Here is a 23,456-nt window from a genome sequence, read left to right as displayed (position 1 = left end):
CAATCTCTTAGTGTATATAGCAGTGGGCAAATGTAAGTCGCTAAGTCGATATAATGAAATAAAACAAATAAAAACGTTTTAACAAAAGAACCAACCGAGCTGTTACATTTATTGTATACCTGTACATTAATAAATTACTATAAAAACACTCATATATTTATACTAGGCGTAACATTTCATAGAATTCTCTTTTAGTTTTTTCTTTTTTTGGGGTTTTTCATTGGGTTTTTTTTTCATTAAGGTTGTTATTGTCGTTTTACTGGAACACATAATACAAATGCAATGCGACCTTTTGAAGGCCAATGCACAAAGTTCAGCTAAAATTAATTATTGCACAATTTGCATTTTATATCAATCTTTCTTTTTTTTAAGGTACAAAAACATTTACTCCCTACGCTCCTTGCTGTTTGATTTCCCTTCAGTTTCCTAGTTTTATACACCTGACTAACAATTATTTTGATTTGTACACGTATTGTAAAAAGTTCCTCAGCGGCAGCTCAGTGGTGATGTCTGCTGGCGCCGCTGATGGTTTGCTATCCTAACAACTTCTGCTTGGAGGCCTCCGCAAAGAGGAAGGTCTTTTGAATGCCCGCATTGGCCGCCGGATGATTCGTAATTGGTTCCAGTATCTTAAGTATGTAGTCTTTAAAAGCCTTCGGAACGGCGAAATGTCAAGAATCCTTCTTGAGCCGCAGGTTGTCATCATGGGCCTGAAAGGAAGACAATGAGCTTAGGCATGTGGACAAGTTACATTGAATCTTTAAACGCAATCCCACCTTTTGGGCAACCTTCAGCAGGGCATCGAAAGTGGAGTCTCCCGTCTGCTTCACCATGCTGTGGAACACCTTCTTCTCGCTGGTTGTGAGCAGCTCGAACGGAGATCCGAACTCCACCGCTTTTCCTGCGTCCATTACCAGCACCTTGTCCGAGTCCATAACCGTATGCAAACGATGGGCAATCGTGAGCACCGTGCAGTCCTTAAATTTGTTCCTAATCGTCGTCTGGATAAGAGCATCCGTTTGCGGATCCACGTTAGCCGTTGCCTCGTCCATCACCAGAATACGATTCTCTCGTAGAATGGCTCTAGCTAGACACACCAGCTGGCGCTGTCCCACGCTGAAGTTGGTGCCGCCTTCGGATATCTTGCTCTGCAAGCCACTGGGAAGATCAGCTACCACATGCTTAAGCTTAACCTCCTCCAGAGACTCCCACAGCTTGGCGTCGCTATACTCGTCGAAAGGATCCAGATTGTAACGCATGGTGCCCGAAAACAGCACCGGCTCCTGAGGAATAATGGAGATCTTGCTGCGCAGATCGTGCAGTCCCAGGTCGTTAGTGTCGCGCCTGTCGATCAGGATGGCTCCCTCGTTGTAGGACAGACGGAACAGAGCGTTGATCAGCGAAGATTTGCCGGCACCAGTGCGTCCCACAATGCCCACCTTTTCGCAACCCTCGATAGCAATGTTCAGGGATCGGAGCACGTAGTCGGCCGCCTTGTCGGGGAAGTACTTCAGCGAAAGGTCGTCGAACACGATCTTTCCATCCTCTGGCCAATCCTTTGGCGGCTTCTTATTTGGCTTGGACTCGAAGTCACCCTCCGGTTCAAGATCCTCGTATTCCACCACTCTCTCCACTGCCGTCATTGTATTTTCCAGCTCGGCCGATTGTCTCATTCCCCACTGGACCATACCGGTCATGCCCATGGCTTGTGTTATGGCCAGACCGACGTCACCTCCGTTCTCCGGGGAGAAGAGGAAGAAGCTCAATGTGATAACAGCGATGTAGACAACACAAACGCAGTCCAGCCAGTATCCAAAGGCTCGACTCGTGGCAAGGAACATATAGTAACCTGAGCTGTGCATATCCTGGTAGTTGTCGAATTCGGCAATCAGTTCCTTCTGCGCTCCAAACGCTCGGATGGTGGCCAGGCCATTAAGGGAAGCACTCAAGTGAGAGTAAATGGGGGATCGTGCTGTTGGTATAAAAAATATTGATTTAATAAATGTGATTGAACTAAAATCGTAAGTGCACTAGGTATAATATCAAATCCACTTACTGACAGCTTCTAGTCGCTTTACGTCTCGGGATGTGCTCAGATAGAAGACGCGCAGGAGGTAGAAAACAATTACAAGGAACACCGTGGCCAGGATGTACCAAACGTTAACGATACACAGGACGACTACGATGCCCACAATGGCGAGGAAGATCTGCATTACGTCCATCATCACGGAGGGAAGAATCTCGTCCACTTGACCCAAGTCCTTGGAGAAGCGGTTGAGGATGCGTCCGGAGGGGTTGGTGTTGAAGAAGTGCATCGCCGCTCGGGTCACACCTTGGAACATGGTGTTGTGCAGGGTCGTGGAACTTCGCATTGCCAGGTAGAAGAAGAGCATGCTCCGCACCAGCGAGAAAATGATCACAGACACATTGATGCCGGTGAAGTAGTAGATGTCCACAGGATCGGTATCGGCGTTAATGCGGGTTTCGGGGAAAGCGCGTCTCAATCTGGCCATAAACGTGTCACGCTCCGCTTCACCATTTTTGTTCACCCTAGATAAGCAATCAAACGGTTAGGAAAATCCTTATCTTTCGGGTATCTAACTTACCAGTAGGACAGGAAGATATCACCACCAGAGGCCAGCACCTGGGCACCAATGCAGAAGAACGCAAATACGATAAACAGTCCGTATCCATTCGCGCCAAAGTACTTCTTGTATAGCTTCATTCCTATGCGTCCCTCGACGCGGCTTTCCTGCGTCTGCATGGGAGACTCCGCCGCCAAGGATTCGGCAGCAGATTCCATGGAGGAGATGCTGCCGTGTCGGTCCCGCAATTTACTGTTCTGCCGCGAGAGGCTCTTCTTGTCTGGGGCATCGCCGGCACCCTCATCCTTCTTGCTGGGATCTGTCAGCATCTGCGCGAAGTCCAGACCGCTCTTGGCCATGGACTCGTAGGTGCCCATAGCGCTGATCTTGCCCTTGTCCATGATCACAATAACATCGGCCTGTTCCAAGAACTGCAGTTGATGGGTCACAAGCAGTACGATTTCCTCGCGCAGGAATCCACGCATGCACTGATCGAACAAATGACGTCCGACATGGGTGTCCACGGCACTAAGGGGATCGTCCAACAGGTAGATGTCAGCCTTCCGGTAAACAGCTCTGGCCAAACTGATACGCGCCTTCTGTCCTCCGGAGAGAGATGCTCCTCTCTCGCCCACAATAGTCTTGTCAGCATAGGGCAACAGCTCGAAGTCCCGCTCCAGGGCGCACCTTTTGACCACAGTGCGGTAGCGATGCTTGTCCATAGGCAGTCCGAAGAGGATGTTCTGGCGCACAGTGCCGGTAAAGAGCCAAGGCTCCTGGGAGGCGTACGAGAGAGTGCCGTTGACTTTGACCGAACCAGAATCGGGATTCAGTTCTCCCAGCACAGCCTGAATCAAGCTGGATTTTCCGGAGCCCACTGGCCCAATGACGGCCACAAGTTGACGCGGCTTGAACTTTAGCGAAATGTTGTCCAGCGTGTTGTCCGTGCTCTTCTGATCCCACTTGGCCTTCAGCTTGCTTATGACGATACTGTGCTCCGCTTCGCTGGTGCGACGACTGCTTGGCTTCAGTACACCAGTGGTCTGGGCCACTGTGGGTTCAGCAATTAGACCCGCCTTGCCCAGCTTCTGCTCGTCCAGGTCCTCCGACTTGTCACGCACCTTTGTCTCTTCGTGCAGCATGAAAGTCTGGATACGGCGGATCGAGACCAAGAGCTCAGCAAACTGGGATATTCCCATGGGGAAGTAGACGGTCATGGTGTTACGCAGGATATTGTAGTAGGCGGTGATCACGAAGGCCTTCTCGGCGGTCAGAAGCTTTCCAAGCAGCACGAATCCCACCAAGCTCACGAACACCGATATCCTCGTTACGAACATGATGAAACTTTGCAGCGTGCCTCGGATGTAGTTCACGTTGCGGATGGCGTTCATCTCCTTGGTGCGCACATAGTTGATCATCTTGCTGAAGGGAATCTCCCACGCGTACATCTTGATCACCTGTATGCCCGAAATGATCTCGTTCATCATGCGCACACGCTCATCCGTCCGCAGAGCCGTTTTCAATCGCAGCACGGAGGTCTTCTTGCCCAGATAGGCTTGCAGGGGTATAAACAGCAACATCACCGCCACGCCGAAGAAGGCGGAGATACCAATCTGTGGGATAAGTGGATGTTACTAGGCTGACTTTCAAAAGATTCATATTTAGATATTAAAATCTACTAAACTCAAAAGATCTCTCTCAGGAATTTGAGAAACCTTTTGTATTTAGATCTAATCTAAGATATATATAAATAAAATAATTACAAAATGAAAAAGTAAGCAAACAACTTAACTTAATTATGATTTCAACAGCAATCCTAACTATCTGTGATTACATACCTCCCTGTACATGAGGTACGTGATAATGCCAATCTCCACCGGACCCAGCCATAAATAGTTCATGTGGATGACCGAGACGTCCAGCCGGCCCACATCGTTCGAGATGAGATTGACCACCTGACCAATTGTGGTATCGCCCAGCGCCGTTCGACTCAAGCGCAGCGCCTTCCGATATATCATGCCTGCAGGGCGATCGTTATTCATGTGTCACAAAGGGAGCCATCCCCATCCCCATCCCCATCCCAACTCACTTGTCATGGCTATTCTGGCCTTCATGCCGATGTGGAACATGCCCAGCATGTAGGGATGCATGAAGAGCACGTTGCAGGCGCTTGTCAAGATCACGCCCAGGGCGTAGAGGTATGCCTTCGTCTGGTTATCGCCTTCCTGGTTGCTCGCGTCCGCATAGTAGGCCACCAGACCGCCCAGGAACAGCGGCTGGGTGACTCTGAGAAGAGTATGGGTTACGGGTTATAAATCAGCCGGCTGTCGGGTGTTGGGCGTGGCGCAGGCAGCTTACCGGAAACCGATCTCCAAGATGAAGAGGACCAGGCCTAGACCGGCCAGGCGCCAGCCAAACACGTTCATCGAGGCCTTCAGCAGGCTGGGGGTCTTCTTCTTTTTGCGCTTCTTCTCGACCTCCTTCTCCCACGCCTCGCTCAGCTTGCTGCCCAGGTGATCTGGAAACAAAGGCATTGAGATATCAACCAGGTGCACTCCACCCGCGGACATGTTGTACTGTACATATTTATCCTGACTGACTAACGAGCCATGTTGGCATATAATTGGCAGATGGCACTTTGGTGTTTAAAGAAGCCTCCAAAGTATAAACACCCATTAAGTTGCTCTTGTAAGTAATGCAGTTTTCAATATTTACTCATCCCGGCAATAAAAAAAATGTATTGATTTTTCACTCATCTTTTTGTACGAGCACTCAGGCATATGACAATACATACATATATGCCAGATCTATTTTTGAGCTTATCATCATTTAAATTGACTATGTTACGAACTTATCATTGTATAAACCCTTCAAATTGTCAAGTTGGAAAATATGAATGATAATCAGATTATCATACCGACCGCCGTAAAGTATATGTTATCTGCTGAATGATAGACATCTCTTTATCTAAAGTTTAAAAGGCCTAATATGGCATTACAATTCAAGATTTCATTGGGTTTAAGCTAATTTGAAATGCATCTTAACTAAATGAAAAACAATCGATTATAGAATATTATTCATGGGAATGCCATGTCCGGGAATAAACAATAGTGCTTATCGATCGCTAGCTTCTGTATTTGAGGGCCTTAATGGGCAGTAGGAATGGCTATCAATTGGACCGTAACCGCGGCCAATAAATCCAGTAAATTGTCATTCTAGTGCTTTGCTTTAAGTGTGAATTATGGCTGGCAACAAAGCAAATCCCGACCAGCTGCATTGCCTCCAATCGATCTTATCGACGGGCAGATTTCCTAGCCAACTACCCTCCATATGGGGATTCAGATTCCGGCACTTCCGCAAGGCATATGTGTGGCTCGAGTGGCCTTAGATTGCACACCGATTGGGAATTGCAAAACAAAAGCCTCTCGCATTAGATATGGTTCTCATCATCTGCGCATATTTGGCCAGATATGAGCCATTATGGTTGGCATTGCATAAGCCCCTCCCCTTTGGCACGATCCGCACTCAATACTGTATCTTTTGGAGCCCATTTATAATAAGTAAGTAAATAAGCCTGAGTGCCTAATTGCGTGCAATATCGGGGGTGTTGAAAAGGCGTTATCAACTATGTTGGGCAGTAAATTCAATTAATTGTGGCCAGCGGACGTTGTCAAAGATATCACGTTTGTCACTTTTCGGGGCTGCTCGAAAGTTTTTGTGCGAGGAAATCAAAGGTCTAAAAGTGCCAGATTGGATACCGCTATCTCCGCCGATCGTATAATTCAATGATAATGAGTGATGGTGCAGAAAGCGCGTATCCAAGGGCTATCTTATCGTCCGGATTAGACTCGGCCGTAGTTCCGCCAAATGATCTCAATGAAATAGTGGTATGTACAAACATATATGGTGCAAGCAGCAATGGGCCAGTGCAGATATCTAATCTAAACTTCCCCTTTAGAGAAGAGCCCTTCAATGCTCGCTGATCCTTCGAATCGGCGGAATAACCGAAAGGCTTTACAACCACAAAGAGTGGGCGCATGCTAAACCCTATCTAATCGTAATCGTCGGGTGCCTTGAAGTGTCTCCCTGGCACTTCGCACTTCATTCGGGTGGTGTCTGAATGCCGGAGATAGTGTGGTAAATATGCGGTTTAGTTGATTATATAAATTATATACTCCATGCAGGTGGAGTGGGGGCGGGTGCAAGGAAGCATTCGAGACACTTCGGGCACCCAGGGATTTCACACGCGACTAATGCCCATCTCCACCAGGAAGCACTCCAAACAGCTGGGCAAAGGGCGATGAAATCGAAAATCCACTCATGATTGCCACAAGGAATGGAACTGGCCTGTCCATGGTGTAAAGCACTTTTACTAGGTGACTAATAGATAATACATGGCCAGATGTGGTCACCTAGTAAAACCCAATCTATTGCCACATGACGTCACGTATGGCTTAATCTGGGTAAGTGCTGATAAGAAATTCTTCTCTCATTCAAAACTCCTTGACTTTAAATCAGCTTATCTGACGCGTCGGCCGATTTCTTTATAATAATTCAATTAATTTGCTTATCGACTGGTCCGCAGATATGTCCATAAATTATCTTGCCCCGAATTCGAGCCCATTTATTATGCAAGGTATGTGGGCGATTCATTTGTGGTACTCTCGCACCGAGAACTTTGGCCATATCCTACCAGAACTCACCTGATCTGTGCTCCTGTAGGGCGCGGTACAAATCATTCTCATCCAGTGTCTTTTTGCGTCCCTTAAAGAATGTGGGCATGGCAAAGCTGAGGATGGCATTACGAATTAGATTGGATTCTATGGGATTCGGGTGCGCAAACTTACCAGAACATCAGGGATGAGAAGATGTTGGACTTCTCGCGCGGATTCTCCGGCAGTTCATCGGCTTTCATTGACTGCATCTTGGTCGGTTTGGTCTAATTCTATCGATTTCCTAGCTTCAGGTGCCAGGTCATTGGTCGGGGTGTACGTGTATCCTGTACAGGTGCCGCTGTAATGGGATTACAACTAAAACTATTATGAGTTCCTATCCCAATCGGCTGCCACTTAATACGGCAAATCTAAAGATTGTGGACGCATGATGATTGCGCTCTTTTTGGTTCTTTTATTATTTGAGCACTTTTCACGAGCGGTTTGTTTGGCAGCGATAAAAGCAAAGTGGTAAACTTGACCCATAAATGTTTGTTTTAAATACAATTGTAGCGCATAAGTTTAAATTCAATTCCTGGTTTCTGACAGTTATAGGATTCAAATATCAAATACAAATTAATGCACATCGATATTACAAATGATTTTGACATACTTATCCCGTTCTACAGGGTTACACATATTAAATAAATATTTAGAAATATTTTCAAAACAAATATGAAAACTATTTTTGCTGAATTCAATTGTTAGTTTCGAGGATTTCTTTTTGAAATATCCAAATTTGTCTAAATGCACTTTATTTAATTCAATGTGTATCCTTTTTAGATAAGTTTGTATTTTGCTGTTGTGTAGCCAATAATCTAAGACTTTTACTGGCTCAGATCACTTTTATGGCACTAGTTTTTTACAACTTCCTGTAAGTGATACCACAGTCACTAGCTTTCCACACGCGTCACTTTTTACAAATGGGAAAATCCTAGAGGCGAAGACTCACGGTACTTTTACACCTGGCGGATCCGGCGGCAGCTTCTCGTTAAAACTTAATGGGCTCGCCGTGAATGAACGGCCCTTTATATAGGCGACTGGATGAACACCCACGCACACCAGTGCACGCGGCATTATCGAGAGATCGCCGAAGAGAGAGAAAAAGAGAGCGAGCGTTATCACATCTCACCTCTTTTGTTTATATTTACACTGGGAGCACTTGCACTTTGTTTTTACCTGTCTTTCGTGGGCGCAGCGGGGGCGGTGGCGGTGGATGCCGAAAATGGTGTGCAAGGAACAACGAAAAACTCCAAAAAGTGGGGGCAAATCAATAGGACAACAAACGGGACTCCTACTGGGGTGCTCTTCCTCTGCTCCGTGCTGATGAATGTGAACGTGTCCTTCCCCTCCCGCAGGACACACGGAAATAATTGTGCGCTGATTTAAATATCGTGTGCTGATTTTACAAAGTTGTGCAGTGAAAAACATAAAAACGTTAAACAAGTTCCAGTGCGTGCGCGTCGAATCTGCGCAGAGATGAAAAGCGGGCTGTCAAAACCAGAACGGAAAACTGCCAGATGCACAGTGGCGAGCAAAAGTATTCGCACTCGCACGCGAATTGATGAGTTTGATTGATGCTTAAACTATTTAAAATAAGAAACTATTCCGCTTCAATACTTTTTCCGTGGAAGCCTTTAATTATACTAAAAACAATAAAGCTGTTCAGTGCTTGAAAATTGGTATAAGCAATTTTTAACTGTACAAAATTTGTAGTGCTGTGCAGCATCAAAACTTCGACACAATTCCAAAGATAACATAACATACATATGTACATATAACATTAATAATACTCAAAATTCTCCAATTTCAAAATCAAAATACTTTATTCTTAGTAACAAAAAATATATTTACGAAACCTTTTCGTAGCTCTTCAATTCTTTTCATTTTAAATGTTTCTTAGAACTTTAACAATTCGAGAATTTTTGGCTTATCAAGTGTCAACAACTTTTGTAAAGTTCAATAATATCTAAAGTTTGGTCATTGCATTGATTGTAATTTAACCATTCGGTGGCTTTCGACCTAAGTAAAAGTACCAAGTGTTGAGAAAATGGCAAATCTATTCATTGTCCAGCGCGATAAAGTAGGAAATATCCTCCGGACTGTCTTCGGTGGTCAGGTACACGATCTCCTCGTAAACGTTTTCTTCGGCAGTTGTATATTCTATCACTTCGAAGCTGGGCTCTATTTGAACCACCCCGTCGATCTCCACTAGATTGTCGATCTCTTCCAGTCCGTTTGGCTCCTCTAGGAACTGTATATCCTCCACAATATCTGACTCTTCCATAGCATGCATATCAAGCACCTCCACAACCGTTCTATCCTCTCTCTGATCAATCTCTTCCAGCTCATTTTCCGCTTCCAAGTAATCTACCGGCTCAAGAGCTTCAGTTTCCTCCAGGCCATCAAGTTCAGCTTGAATCTTGGCCAGGTGCCTTTCCGATCGCATGTGGCGAACGAAGCAGAATCTCCTGGCCGTTCTGTATTCGCAGGGCTTGCACTCCATGGTGGAGCTGAACTCTTTCTTGTAGGCGAGGTATTCGTCCTCGGTCTCCCCAGACTCCAAAGATAGTTCAACCATCTGTTCCTGCTCGTGGGGCAGATACTGTATGTATTCATTCCGCATCAACTGGCTTTGCACAACCTCAATTTGCGCCTGGCTTTTTGCTTGCATCTTGAGTTGAGATTTTCGAGTGGTGCTGTAGTCACATGGCGTGCACGTGTGCAGGATGTCTTTTGCGTATCGTGTTTCCTCCGCATCCGAGGGCGATGGCTCCTCCACTCTTTTCATGCGTTTTACCGGCTGTTCCGCCCTCTCCGCCTCGTCCATCAGCTTCTCGCACTCCTCCTGCTCCTTCATGATGTGGCGCCGCGACTCCTTGTGCCGGTCAAAGCAATACCGCTTGGCGGTCTTGTAGCCGCAGACGTTGCACGAGAACAGCGACGATTCCACCTCGGACTCGGAGTCAGAGTAGGACTCCAGCAGCATGTGCTTCTGCGACCGCCTGTGGCGCCTCAAGTCTCTCCTCCGGTCCGTGGAGTAAGTGCAGCCGTTTATGTTGCAAGTCAGTCGCTTTATCTTTACAGCCTTGGCTTGCTCCTCCTTTTTGGGCGCTTGTTTGAGGTGCAAGTCTGTAAAATGCGGAATCAATCTTAGTTCAACCGGCATTTAGGTATTCTTCGGTACTCACATTCCATTTCGTTCTCGTAGATGAAATCTAGAGCCTCTATCGTCAGGGTTTCCGTTCCCTGGCATGTCTGCGACATATTTGCCTCTTTTCGTCAGCGATTTTGTAATAATAACTTAACAAATCAACAATTATTTGATGGTACCAACATTATCAAGCTGGAAAATGTAGATTGCCCGCTCGAATTTACGAATTTAGGAATTTAGTATTTTTCAGGCGGCATGTTTTATCTTATTTCAGTGCACTTTACGCATTATGTATATTTCATTTTAAAAGTACACAGAAATATCATTAGCTTATATATATGTTAGCAATTAGCAATTTTTAATTTATAATTAGTAAAAGAAAGAGCTGTTAATTTCGGGACAAAAGTCACCCTGTAAGAACCACTTGTTACATGCAGATGCAGCCGTTGACCGCCTCTGGTCACACTGTCAATTTTTAATTTTTTATAATAGTCGAGTTTTTTTTAAATAACATTTTATCCGTCTTTTATGCAATATATTTAATTAATAGTAGTAAGAAGCAATCCCACACAAACATGCAATCTGTACTCACCCGCTCGTTAAGCATAGGTAAGACCAACTAATGTGTGGACTTTGAGCCCCAGCCATTTAAAAGTTCTCTATAAGCAAGATCCTAAAGCAGATATTGCTGTTCAGCCCGCAGATCTTTAAATGCTCGGCAAATTGCCTCATTGTCGGCGCTTTCGGAGACCCACCAGATGCTGCAGAAGTCCTGCCGGGACTTTGCCAACAATGAGCTCAGTGGAAACGCAGCCAAGTTCGATCGGGAGCACCTGTATCCAGAGAAACAGATCCGCCAGATGGGAGAACTGGGCGTGATGGCAGTAGCGATTCCCGAGGAACTGGGTAATTGATATTACGACTACATCAGCTCTCCTTATAGTATCTCTTTGTTGCTAATCAGGCGGCACTGGACTGGATTATGTGGCCTACGCCATTGCCATGGAGGAAATCTCAAGGGGATGTGCCTCTGCTGGCGTCATCATGTCGGTGAACAACTCCCTGTATCTGGGACCACTTCTCTCCTTCGGAAACGATGCCCAGAAGAAGGACTACATCACCCCGTTTACCACCGGCGAACGAGTGGGCTGCTTCGCGCTCTCTGAGCCTGGAAACGGATCCGATGCTGGAGCTGCTTCCACAATAGCCACCGATAAGGGCGATCACTTTGTGCTGAATGGCACGAAGGCCTGGATCACCAATGCCTTTGAGGCGGAGGCAGCCATTGTGTTCGCAACCACCAACAAGCAGCTGAAGCACAAGGGCATCTCCGCATTCATTGTGCCCAAGGCTACCAAGGGCTTCTCCCTGGGCAAGAAGGAGGATAAGCTGGGCATTCGAGGATCCTCGACGTGCCAGCTAATTTTCGAGGACTGCGTGGTTCCCAAGGAGAACATGCTGGGCGAGCCGGGCTTCGGTTTCAAGATTGCCATGCAGACGCTGGACGCCGGCCGCATAGGAATCGCTGGCCAGGCACTCGGCATTGGTCAGGCTGCCTTGGAACTGGCCGTGGACTACGCCCAGAAGCGACAGGCCTTCGGCAAGCCCATTGCCAAGCTCCAGTCCATCCAGCAAAAGATCGCGGACATGTCGTTGGCCATGGAGTCGGCACGTCTGCTCACCTGGCGCGCCGCCTGGCTGAAGGACCAAAAGCAGCCCTACACCAAAGAAGCTGCCATGGCCAAGCTGGCTGCCTCGGAGGCGGCCACCTTGTGCTCCCACCAGTGCATCCAGATCCTGGGCGGAATGGGCTACGTGACCGACATGGCGGCCGAGCGTCACTACAGGGACGCCCGCATCACTGAGATCTACGAGGGCACCTCGGAAATCCAGCGACTGGTTATCGCGGGCTCCATTCTCAAGGAGTATGCTAGTTAAGATCAAAGTTATATATCCGTACTATCATCAACATTGTAATGTGTACTTGTGTGTGTACGTTTAATAAAGAACGTTTTTAATATACTATTATTATTGTGCTATTTCTATTAAGTTGTATAATTGTTTTTAATATATAAAAATCGGTAAACAACCCACTTACAATAGTTAAATTCCTTAGAAATCAAACAAACAATTTATAAATCTTCTTCGTTCAAAAAACAAAGTACAAAAATTTAAACTCCTAAGTACTTTTTACACGTTGCATATTTATAAATTAATTAAAATAATGAACTTAAAGTGCTTTCAAAATATATTTATAAACAAATCTTATTATTTTATATGCTTAATGCATTATATCTTTTAAACCAAATTTTAAACGACTCAAAAAGTGTGAACTTGGCGCCAAAACTGCAGCAAGTCTTTCCCGGTTAGCATATATTCTGTGGTATATTTGTGGCTCCGTTCGGTATATTGCTGCTAGCTGTGGAACGGTCACACAGCAAAAGCAAAAAAGTTTCTTTATTTATTTGATAATTATTCGTTACGCGGTAATTAACGCGATGCAAGTGCAGCAGCAACGTGGTAATGAACGTTTTTGCCACTGAGCTGCGCGCGTCGGCCGTCTAGAAAGTGCAGAAATCGCGCGAAGTGCGCGAAATCCGTCCAAGAGCAGAAAAGTGCCAAGAATAGCTGCAATGGAAACAGCGATGGATGTGGTGTGTGTAATGGATACGGCGGTGGGCGACCATCTGGATGATCGCCAGTGTGCGCTGGAGGAGATCAAGCAGGCGGTGCAGTCGGCGGGCGCCAACTTTCAGCGGGTTCAGGTGCGCCAGCCCGGTTATACAATGGCATATGGGTGATTTGACTTACGTCCCCCAATTGGCATCCTTGCAGTTTGAGCGCCTGGACTTCGGTGAGACGAATGTGCTGGAGACGTTCTACAACGCCGATGTGGCCATCATTGACCTAAGCATCCTCACCCAGCAACGACCGCTCTCCTATCACTACGGCGTGAGGGAGAGCTTCGGGATGAAGGAGAACATCCTCACCTACAACGACATCGATTCGAAGCAGACGCTCAGTCTCAAGGTGCGTTCGGAAATGTTTACATGGCCAGGCGTGCCTGACCAAACATCTGCGGGCGTGATCGGGAATCCGCTTCCGATAAGATAAATGCTATGACCAGCAACAGCGTGGACTCCTGGACTAGTTGCTCTTGCTGATCTTTCTACAGTCGAGCTTCCACAACGCGAACTAACTTCATTCCAAGTTTCTAACCTAGGTGCTTAGACACATTTTTTTCTGAAAAATATCTAAAAATGATTCTAGTGTTGCTTTTGCAAATTGAAAAAGAAAAAGAGGTCAAAAACTAAAATCTCTTTTCCATATGGCAGAGAATAATTTGAACTATGGAAGTTCGACTGTATTTCCGTCGAATCGTTTTCGTTATTTTTGTTTTGGCTGCGGCCATAAAGCAACAAAAGCATTGGCCCAATAACAATAACAAATGCGAGCACGCCCACGCAAACACTCAAAGAGACACGCACACACTTACAGCGCGGCGTACACCAACGCAGCGTGGCCTGCATTCACAGTGGCGGTCACTAAATTAGGTACACTCTACTCCCCTTGCAGCTCTCGTGTGCCAACTACCTGTTTCTCAGCTACAAGCGGAATGCGGAGACCAATTCCTGCCACCTGACCAGCCAGCCCAACAGCGGCAACAACAGCAAGGAACCCAATGCCGAAGGACGAGTGCCCACATTGCAGTGGCGCCTCAAGCGGAAGCTGCAAGATGTGGAGATCCAGTCGAAGTGAGTACAATCTTGGGGGGAGTGCCCTTTGCAGTAAGTCATGCACGGTGATTGCATATCGGAACACTATTTATAACATCCCCTGCGGCAAATTAGCTGCATAAGTCACGCCCTGCATCTAAGATGAATCAGACCGATTTATTGTGTTGGCCTTGGAATTGCATATAAAATATCATTAATCGCTGAAAATTCTAAAGTCTCTTTATAGTTTCATGATGGTCCTTTCAATTTGAATTGAATTGAAGCTACTGCGAAATCAAATCTTTAATTTGGTGTTCCAGATAGATGCTAAGTTAATTAGTCTTTCAGCCAGAGCACGAAACACTGTTCCTATTATGCATTATTTATGTACCTACAAACTAAACGAAGCTATTTTCGGTTATTTACAGAGCCCACATGCGTGAGAAATTTCTGAGTGACATGCGAACGGCGCGGGACACGTACGCCACCAACGGCGCCAAGCTGCAGAGTATCTTGCACGAGATGCGAAAGCGGCTGGACGACCCGCATGTCCTGTCCGGCGAAGTGGTACACAGCTTCATGTGCTCGCTGAGGGATGTGCAGGACTACGATGCCATGGTGCGGCTGGTCAATGACCTGAAGAACATACCCAACACCCGGAAGTACGTGGAGACGGGCAACATGAGTTTCCTGTACGCCTTCGCCCTGAACCGTAGAAATCGGAAAGGAGACCGTGAAAAGGCTCTGGAATCTTCGCTAAAGGCGCTGGAAAAGAAGGAGAACCACTTTCCGGACATGCTGTGTCTGTGCGGCCGCATCTACAAGGACATCTTCGTGGAATCCGATTACACGGACGCCACCAGTTTGGCGCACGCCATCAAGTGGTACCGCCAAAGCTTTGAGGTGCAGCCCAATGAGTATGCAGGCATCAATCTGGCCACTCTTCTGGTTATCGAGGGCAAGGAGTTTACCAATACGGAGGAGTTGCAGCACATCGGCATGACCTTGAACAATTTAATCGGTAAAAAGGGCAGCCTATCTTCGCTGAGTGAGTATTGGGATGTGGCCACCTTCTTCGAGATCTCCGTTTTGGCCAAGGACTACGCCAAGGCGATTCAAGCTGCCGAGTGCATGTTCAAGCTAAAGCCACCCAACTGGTATCTGAAGTCCACCATCGGAAATATCTCTCTTATACATCGGTTTCGAAAGAAGCCCGAGGAGCGCCAGCCGCCCATCGAGGAGCAGGTGTTCCAGTTCTGGATGGATTTCTTTCTGGAAGCCACCAACACCGAGGAGGTTAAGAACAGCATTCGCTTCCCGATTCTGGTTGGTACCTCTGATCTATAGTTTAAGCTTTATTGTTAACTCAAAAACAAATTTCAGATCCTCGAGCCGCAGAAGATTTATATGCCCAGTTATGTGACTATAAACATGGATGCGGATGAGAAGTCCATTCAGATTGTGAACATCTGTCTGGCTCACGCAAAGAATGCGTGTAAGAAAATCCACGACTTCCTTTTCGTGGCATCGAAGATCAAGTCCGTCAGCCTTTACAAGCGGGATGATCGTTGTGCCTACTTGTACGTCCATCACAACTCAGATGATTTTCAAATATATTTTCCCTCCACTGAACGACGACAAAAGTTCTACGATATGATCCTGGAGATGACCGCAGATCAGGTGGTGTTTGTCAATCTCAGCAATGATGACGCTAATATCGAGGTGAGTTATTTATTATTCATACATATATATGTATTTCCCGGCCACTTTTGCTAACTACTATTAATTGCAGTACGAGTACGACTACGATGAGCAGAATCGCAAAATGGTGCTGGGCAAAGGCACTTATGGAACCGTGTACGCCGCTAGGGACAAGCAGACACAGGTGCGAATCGCCATCAAGGAGGTGCCGGAAAAGAACTCGCAGGATGTGCAGCCACTGCACGAGGAGATTAAGTTACACTCTCAGCTGCGCCATCGCAACATAGTTCGCTACTTGGGATCGTGCTCGGAGAACGGCTTCTTCAAGATCTTCATGGAGCAGGTGCCGGGAGGCTCGCTATCCGACCTCTTGGAGACCAAATGGGGTCCGCTCAAGGACAACGAGTCCACCATGGCCTTCTACTCCAAGCAGATACTCGAGGGGCTAAAGTACCTTCACGAGCAGGACATTGTTCATCGCGATATTAAGGGTGACAACGTGCTGGTTAACACGTATAGCGGCGTGGTGAAGATCTCTGATTTCGGCACCTCCAAGCGGCTGGCCCGCATCAACCCGATGACGGAGACCTTTACGGGCACCTTGCAGTACATGGCGCCGGAGGTGATTGACCAGGGAGTGCGCGGCTATGGCCCGGCGGCTGACATCTGGTCCTTTGGATGCACAAACGTTGAGATGGCCACGGGCAAGCCACCGTTCATCGAGCTGGGTAGCGCCCATGCGGCCATGTTTAAGGTGGGCTTCCACAAGAAGCATCCGAACATACCCGAGGAGCTGTCCGCCAACGCAAAGAACTTTATTCTGCGTTGCTTCGCCATCAGCGTGATGGACAGACCCTCCGCCTCGCAGCTCCTGGAAGATCCCTTCTTACAAGAGTGAGTTTGCTTAATTGTTGTGCCTAATCCCTTTCTAATTGCACTTTTAATTTTCCCAATAAGTAAACCCCGCAAGGTGCGCCCAGCCCTGCCCATCAATACTGAGTTCGGACGCAGTATTTCGGTGCCGGCTGATCGGTTCGTGCACAAAACCACACCGCCGCTGAGCTACAACACAACCTGCAATACGCCCACAACGCCGGAATTGGAGTAAGTTAAACGCTGCGACTATTCTTATCATGTTTGACCTTCCTCAATTACAAGCAGAGGTTATCTTATCTGTTAAAAAATTATCATTTGTATTTTGCTAATTTGAATGTATATAAACCTTTTTCCGTGCTTCTCTATATTTTCCCATAACGTCTACTATTATATTATCGTGTAGTTAACTCATTGATTGTTGCTATCAGTTAAGTGCATATTTAATGATTGGAAAATGCGCACTCGGATTTTGATACTGCGCAGGGCACTCGATGTATTGTTAAATAAACGTAATTTTATATTGTACTTTCTTTTTCCTATTTCAGCATAACGCATTCATCCTCGGTGGACATTGACGAGCTGCCCAGCAACCAGTTTATGCTTGAACGGCGAAATTCCCATGGATTTCTGCTCTCGCCAGAGATTGAACCCTCCACGCCGTCCTTGCGTACGAGCATCAGTGAGACGAGCGAGACTGACGGTTTTTACAGGCTTAAAAAGGATTCGCAGCGGCGGACAACGCTTTCCAAGGTGCTGGCACTAGACGAATCCAAGATCTGCGATATTTGGCTGAAGAAGGTCGACGCTGATCAGAACTCGATTGCGATTAGGAAAAGCGATTTGGAGGTGCTGATACGAGGACTGCGGGACTACATTATGAACGAAAACGAAAAGCATTTGGAAGCGACTATCAACGAGCTGAAACAAAAGCTGAACAACGACGCTGTTGCTCTGGACCATCTTCATTTGGCGCTGTACTCCTTTCAGGACGCCGTGGTCTGCGTACTGCGGTACCACTGCATCAAACCTCATTGGATGTTCGCATTGGATAATCTGGTTAAGCGGGCCGTCCAGGCGGCGGTCACGATTTTCTCTCCTGAACTGGGCGCCAATCTGGCGGATAAGGACCTGTCTGGAAATGATGATGAGAGCTTGCGTACAAGTCTAATGCAGAAGGGTTCCACCGAGAGCCAAGAAAAGCAGAGCCTGGAAAAGGTGCTTCCCACGAGCAATACTCGCGAAGGCGTGGGACTAACGCCTGCGGAATCGGGCGGGGATGCCCTGTCCAGTTCGATGGAGTGCGCGCGCATTCTGAGAGACATCCGTGACAATCAGCAGAAGCTGCAACGCCAGCTCCTTGAGCAGCAGCGGCAGAGCATGAGGGCCCTGCATAATATCAGTCAGGAGCTGGCTCACATTTACATGGGCGGCAGGAAGAGATTAAGGTGGGTAAACCTACTTGGTTTTTGGTATTATAAATTTCTTTATAATTTATCATTTTATCACAACAGACGCACAATAAACGGCTTTAACAAAAAGTGCCATAGAATGAGTACCAGTGTGGGCGGAGCGTCCGGAGTCCGTCCAAATATAGCGGGCAATCCCCGGAGGCAGCTAAACAAGCATCACTTTGGTCTTCACGAAATAGACGAACAGCTGGAGCAGTGGTTGACCCAGCAGGAAATAGACGAGTTCTCAAAGACGCTCATCCTGAATGAAGGTTTCACATTTGACGACTTTATCTATAACATGGAAAAGCTGGACCTCATGAGGCTGGGACTGCGGTGCGTTGAAGCTTATCAGAAAAGTATATTAATCCATGCTCAACTAACTTTTGGTATTTTGCAGCGTCGGCATCGAAGTGCGTTTGTGGAAACTCATTATACAGGAACGTGTGTGCACCTCGTCCGATTGTGTGGACAGTCCACCAAGCACTTACCACAAACCTATTGGAGGCAATAGCTCTTTTGCGCTTATTGACAACAACAATACGCTACCATCACCCACAACCACCACTCCCGGAACGCCGGGCATCAAAACGAAAATCAAGAAAAGCGAAAGCGAGTACGATTCGTGCAGCGAGTGACTGGAGTTGAAAGCTTTCTGAGTTGTGCCTTTACAGATACTACTGATTAATTGTTAATGTTCTCCATGTGCTACTAACCTCTGCGAGGCTCAGCTCAATGAGTTTCCAGCAGCCCTGGGTTAAGTTCTCCCATGCTGACTCGTGTCTTTTCAACTTTGAGTTCGAAAAGGCGTTGTCTGTGTGTCCAGTTTTAACGATTGCATGTTAACTTATAAAAATGGAATTTACATAAGTGCCTTTAATTTAAAAAAAAAAAGAAAACAAAAACTGAAATAGATAATATATTGTGAAGTGCTTTGCAAACAAATTGGTAGTTCTTATTAACTGGAAAGGAGTTCAAGCTTTTGAATCACTGTGGACGGGAGCTTGCGTAGTAACGAAGAGCGACGCGAAAGTGTGCGGAAAAGTCTTCTATATAAGCATGGACGCAAATCTGTTGTGGTTCTCCAAACTTTAAAGGCGAAAGATAACAAAAATTTGATATCAGAACTTTTGTATGTTAAGGGTGCGATCGTCACTAGAGTTTTTCCACGCTAAAAGCTGATTTTCTTAGATATAATTTGTTTTAAAAAGGCTCTTTTTAATTTATAACTTTTCTAGTTCGTTTGCATTTATTTTTTTGTAGAGTTTTTTGTTGTCCTTAACTGACATTGCAGGAAATTTAATAACTGAGTTTACATTGCTTTTTGTTATGTAAGAAAGTTGCATAATTTTTTCATTATTGTTGAAGTTTTTGATGTTATTCGAAAGCGTTTCGTTCTGTTGCTGCAGTTGTTCTTGCTGTTGTTTTTGTTGCTGTTGTTGTTGCTGTTGTAAGTAGTTAGATGTTGTTGTTGCTGTTCTGGTTGTTGCGCCAAAGAATTTATGCCTTGGACTCGGCCTCGCTGGCGGTGGCCTGGGATTGGGCATCGCTCGATTTGCCATCGTCGACCTTGCCAAAGACGCAGCAAGGACACTTTTCCTTGAGGGCCAGGCGGTATTTGGGATGGCTGTACGGAATCAAAATGCAAATTGGTTAAATATTAAGGGATATACGTTTCATAGCCCATAACTCACCTGATGCCGTATACAATTGGATTGTAGCAGGCGGCCGATTTGGCGAAGCAAGCTCCCCAAATGGTGTTCAGTGGTGTGAGGCCCTCGAACTTGAACAGGCCCATGCAGTTGATGACAAGGTATGGTGTCCACGCCATGAACCACAGGGTGATGGTGACCAGAGCCACCTTGGCCAGCTTGCCCTCGGCGCTCTTCTCGGCATCCTCAGAGGAGCGGAGGGACTTGACATTCATCTTCTTGGCCTGCTCACGCATGGCCTTCTCGTGGGCGGAGACAGCCTGTGAGAGGATATATCGGGTTAGGTCACTGGGATCTGCGAGCCTCGTCGCCACTTACAGCAATGATGAACCAGTAAGAGTAGCAGATCAGGAACAGCGGAATATAGTAAACGAAGATGGAGTAGAAGATCAGGTATGAGCGTGGGTTCCAGTCGCGTTCCAAGTAGTCAATACCGCACGAGGTCAGGTTACCCTCCGGCACATACCTTTTACAACAAGAATATATAATTATAGTGTAATTTGTAAGACTTCTGTTTGGATTTGGGCGCATAAACTTGTAATTTCAGTTTCAAACATATAGCTTTGATCATTTTAGATTACAACTAAACAGACTGAAATGAATAGGTTCCCAGAAGGTCTACCAGTTCGAGGACTCACCTGCTCCAGCCGAAGGCGGGCGCCAGGCACCAAATGCTCGACATGAACCAGATGTAGGCAATCTTGCCCAGGGCCAGCGGAATGGTCATCGGCCGGCCAGCCATGCCCTTGACGATCACTTGGTAGCGATCCAGGGAGATCATGCACATGGACCAGATGGAGCTGCAGCCAAAGGCCGAGCCCAGTCCGGCGTAGATGTCGCACATCATGGGTCCGAGCACCCAGGTCTCGAAATACAGATTTATGCCCATCATGGGCGTGTTGGTGATCATGATGCCGAAGTCGGAGATGGCCAGGTTGATGACCAGCAGGTTAGCGGGCGTGCGCAGTGATTTGGTGGTGGCGAATATGTAGATCACCACGCCATTTCCGCACCAGGAAATCATGCCGATCATGATCATGTAGGCGGTCAGGATCTTGGCCCAAATGGGGTCCATGGCGGGGAACTGATTCCAGTACGGGCTGATCAGGTGGGCCATGTCGGGAGTGACCTTGTCCACCACCGATCCATTGGACAGGGGGGCAAAGTGTGGCCCCAGTTGCGCGGCTGCTACTGCAAAGCTGCAACACCGAAGCAAATGTTAAATTGCTAACCAGAACATCCAGTGGATCCGCGCATCCGTACCTCTCCATTGTGTTTTGATTACTGGCTGCGTCACTATATCCCGCCTATATCACACTGTCTACATAAAAAGCTGCAAATTCACTAACAATATTTCTAACACTTTTTACATAAAGGGTTCCTGGATTCTGAATATTTCACTGGGGCGGACTATTCGCGGCGATTGGTCGTTGGAAACCTGCATTGTCTGCATTCTGCCGCGTGGCTTTTATAGTTTTCCCGGTGCTCGTGTAACCCCTGCTCTTGAAATTCAATTAGGCTAGCCTAAAAATATGTGTGCAATGTGCAGAGGAAAGTGTCGACAGCTTTTGGCTTATAATCATAATAGCCATAACGAAAGCAAGCGCACATCGCAATGTCAATAGTTAAAGGCATTTCAAGGGTTTCCACGGGGGGTTCTGGCCGAGCATTAGTCTTGTGTCCAGATTGTGCAGAAAGCAATGGCGAAAGTCAGCGATTTAATGTGTCAATGCCTAGACAAATTTGAAGAAAAGCATGAAAACATATCGCAGCAGAAGAAATGCCAGTTTCGTTCATATGCGACACCAGTGCGTATGCGCAATCAAGTATACGCAGTGTGTGCGCCGATGAAGACACATCTTGAGGGCTCTGCTAATCCTGGATTATATTAAAAAGAATGTTGAAAGTAATATATAAATAATCTATTCATTTTGACAAAATGAACACACTCTCCCAGACTCTAAGCTGCTTATGGATTTTGTGTGCTGATTGATCTTTTCGCACCTCCATTGAATTTTCCGCACATGTTTCTTTTTTTTTGGTGTAGGCAGCTTGGATTTTATTTTTTCAATCCAGCTTTGGCATAAAAGCCTTTTGTTCGCCTTTGTGCGATGGCTCAACACATTAGCTTGAATTGGGTCAAGTTTTAGGCTAATCCAAATGGGATGCCACGCTGTGTGCCCAACCCAAATATGGAACTAAACCGAAATAACTGTCAGCTGGTGTGACAGTCGACACATGTCGGCAGATCTTTCGGTTTAAATCAATTACACACCGCAAAATAATACAAAAAAAAAACTCTGGTAATAAATACTCATATGAAGTTAGCCAGCGCAAAAAACTAACAAAAATACCGAGGCGCAAAACCGGAAGCTGCGCTCATATCGCCATTATCATTACGAACGATTTGATCATCATGATCATTTTATTGGCGTCATCGTTAGCCGCACTTGCGGTTCCCATACATACGTATTCACCTACAAGTCTGTGTATGCATATATACAAATAATCTGGGTATAAACCAAAACATGAATCGCATTTCAATTTATTCGGCATTTTTGGGTTTCGCTAAACAAACAAAAGTCAACCGCCCACCTGCTAGATGGCCCAAACATAAAAGCCAAGAAACGAAATGGTTATAGCAACAACAGAGACATATGGACAAGCCAACTTGCAACAAACATTGCGATGTGAAGTGGAAGAAGGCCGCCGGAGGCGGGGAAGAAGACGATCATTTAGCATTAGCAAATAAGCGAGATAAACGCTGCGATCCGTAGACGTTGTTATTGTTGAATTTGTTGTTTTCCTGCTCAATGAGGCGGGCAAATTTGAAACTGGAGAGGCAGAACCAAACTTATCCGGCACTTTGAATGCCCTTCTCTGAAATATCCAATACGAAGTAAAGCATTATTGCATTTAATAAAGCATTTGGTTTTTGAAATAATATACATTTATGTTGATCGTGTATTGATAACGATAAAGATATGGGTTTGGGGTGTATGCACCTGAAAGTATGCTCTATTTATTCCACGAATTTAATAAGTTCGTTAAACATATTGTCCTAGAATAAAGATACTGCTTATAATATTATATTATTATTATATTCAAATAATAGCGTTATATTATAATACCGGGTGACATGTCCGAACTTCTCAAACGAACCGTGACACCCTGGCTCCAGGGCACAGTGTATAATTAACAAACACCTATGATTTGATTTTTGTATTTTTATGTTCGACAATGGATTGGCGCTCGCCAGTGTGAGTGACGCGTGTGTGAGTGTGCGTGTGAGTGGGTAAACGGCGGCAAGTGTTCTGCCGACGTCGCTGCCGCTGCGCCGTCGTGTGGGGGTAGGTGAGAGAGCAGAGAGAGAGAGAGCGAGAGGATGGTGAAGCTGCTGCTCAAAGAACGCCAAAGTAATGGATCTTTTCGGGCGCCGCTCTCTTATTCACTCACTGCGGCTGAGCTGTACTTTTAGCTATTTTATAGCTTTTAATATGTAGAATTAAAACTAAATGTAATATAACATATATACACATAGCTATAAATTTG

At 46.2% G+C, this 23,456-nt stretch overlaps 5 protein-coding genes across 7 annotated transcripts; 2 read left to right on the top strand and 3 right to left on the bottom strand.

Annotated features, from left to right (window-relative positions):
* Nucleotides 1-72: 72 nt before the first annotated feature.
* Nucleotides 73-8,403, bottom strand: LOC117145918 (probable multidrug resistance-associated protein lethal(2)03659). 2 transcript variants are annotated; one of them, XM_033311778.1, is made up of 10 exons: nt 8,250-8,401; nt 7,433-7,598; nt 7,289-7,374; nt 4,944-5,103; nt 4,675-4,871; nt 4,424-4,605; nt 2,607-4,198; nt 2,057-2,550; nt 777-1,972; nt 73-710 (listed from the first exon to the last, which is right to left on the bottom strand). In XM_033311778.1, exons 2-10 carry the CDS (start codon nt 7,507-7,509, stop codon nt 672-674), a joined length of 4,023 nt encoding a protein of 1,340 aa, XP_033167669.1. In that variant the 5' UTR covers nt 7,510-7,598; nt 8,250-8,401; the 3' UTR covers nt 73-671. The 2 variants fall into 2 exon arrangements, with proteins under 2 accessions (XP_033167669.1, XP_033167668.1); XM_033311777.1 differs by having other exon boundaries at nt 73-1,972; nt 8,250-8,403.
* Nucleotides 8,404-9,139: 736 nt separating this feature from the next.
* LOC117145923 lies at nt 9,140-10,658 on the bottom strand. Its single transcript, XM_033311783.1, has 2 exons — nt 10,489-10,658; nt 9,140-10,429 (listed from the first exon to the last, which is right to left on the bottom strand). Exons 1-2 carry the CDS (start codon nt 10,562-10,564, stop codon nt 9,357-9,359), a joined length of 1,149 nt encoding a protein of 382 aa, XP_033167674.1. The 5' UTR covers nt 10,565-10,658; the 3' UTR covers nt 9,140-9,356.
* Nucleotides 10,659-10,907: 249 nt separating this feature from the next.
* On the top strand, nt 10,908-12,479 carry LOC117145922 (short-chain specific acyl-CoA dehydrogenase, mitochondrial). Of its 2 annotated transcripts, none has more exons than XM_033311782.1 (3): nt 10,908-11,060; nt 11,122-11,357; nt 11,416-12,479. In XM_033311782.1, the coding sequence occupies exons 2-3, from the start codon at nt 11,210-11,212 to the stop codon at nt 12,387-12,389; spliced, it is 1,122 nt and encodes a 373-aa protein (XP_033167673.1). In that variant the 5' UTR covers nt 10,908-11,060; nt 11,122-11,209; the 3' UTR covers nt 12,390-12,479. The 2 variants fall into 2 exon arrangements, with proteins under 2 accessions (XP_033167673.1, XP_033167671.1); XM_033311780.1 differs by having other exon boundaries at nt 10,911-11,060; nt 11,148-11,357.
* A 399-nt stretch (nt 12,480-12,878) lies between these two features.
* On the top strand, nt 12,879-19,138 carry LOC117142245 (mitogen-activated protein kinase kinase kinase 15). Its single transcript, XM_033306097.1, has 10 exons — nt 12,879-13,216; nt 13,287-13,481; nt 14,028-14,206; nt 14,596-15,493; nt 15,551-15,889; nt 15,960-16,762; nt 16,826-16,972; nt 17,290-18,189; nt 18,256-18,528; nt 18,593-19,138. Exons 1-10 carry the CDS (start codon nt 13,085-13,087, stop codon nt 18,828-18,830), a joined length of 4,104 nt encoding a protein of 1,367 aa, XP_033161988.1. The 5' UTR covers nt 12,879-13,084; the 3' UTR covers nt 18,831-19,138.
* A 463-nt stretch (nt 19,139-19,601) lies between these two features.
* Nucleotides 19,602-21,351, bottom strand: LOC117142246 (opsin Rh1). Its single transcript, XM_033306099.1, has 5 exons — nt 21,168-21,351; nt 20,543-21,103; nt 20,223-20,370; nt 19,887-20,164; nt 19,602-19,819 (listed from the first exon to the last, which is right to left on the bottom strand). Exons 1-5 carry the CDS (start codon nt 21,173-21,175, stop codon nt 19,693-19,695), a joined length of 1,122 nt encoding a protein of 373 aa, XP_033161990.1. The 5' UTR covers nt 21,176-21,351; the 3' UTR covers nt 19,602-19,692.
* Nucleotides 21,352-23,456: the final 2,105 nt, after the last annotated feature.

The sequence above is a fragment of the Drosophila mauritiana genome, chromosome 3R, assembly GCF_004382145.1.
Source record: "Drosophila mauritiana strain mau12 chromosome 3R, ASM438214v1, whole genome shotgun sequence".
Lineage (NCBI taxonomy): Eukaryota > Metazoa > Arthropoda > Insecta > Diptera > Drosophilidae > Drosophila > Drosophila mauritiana.
Note: the sequence above shows the minus strand (reverse complement) of the source record. Positions and strands in the feature narration are given on the sequence as shown.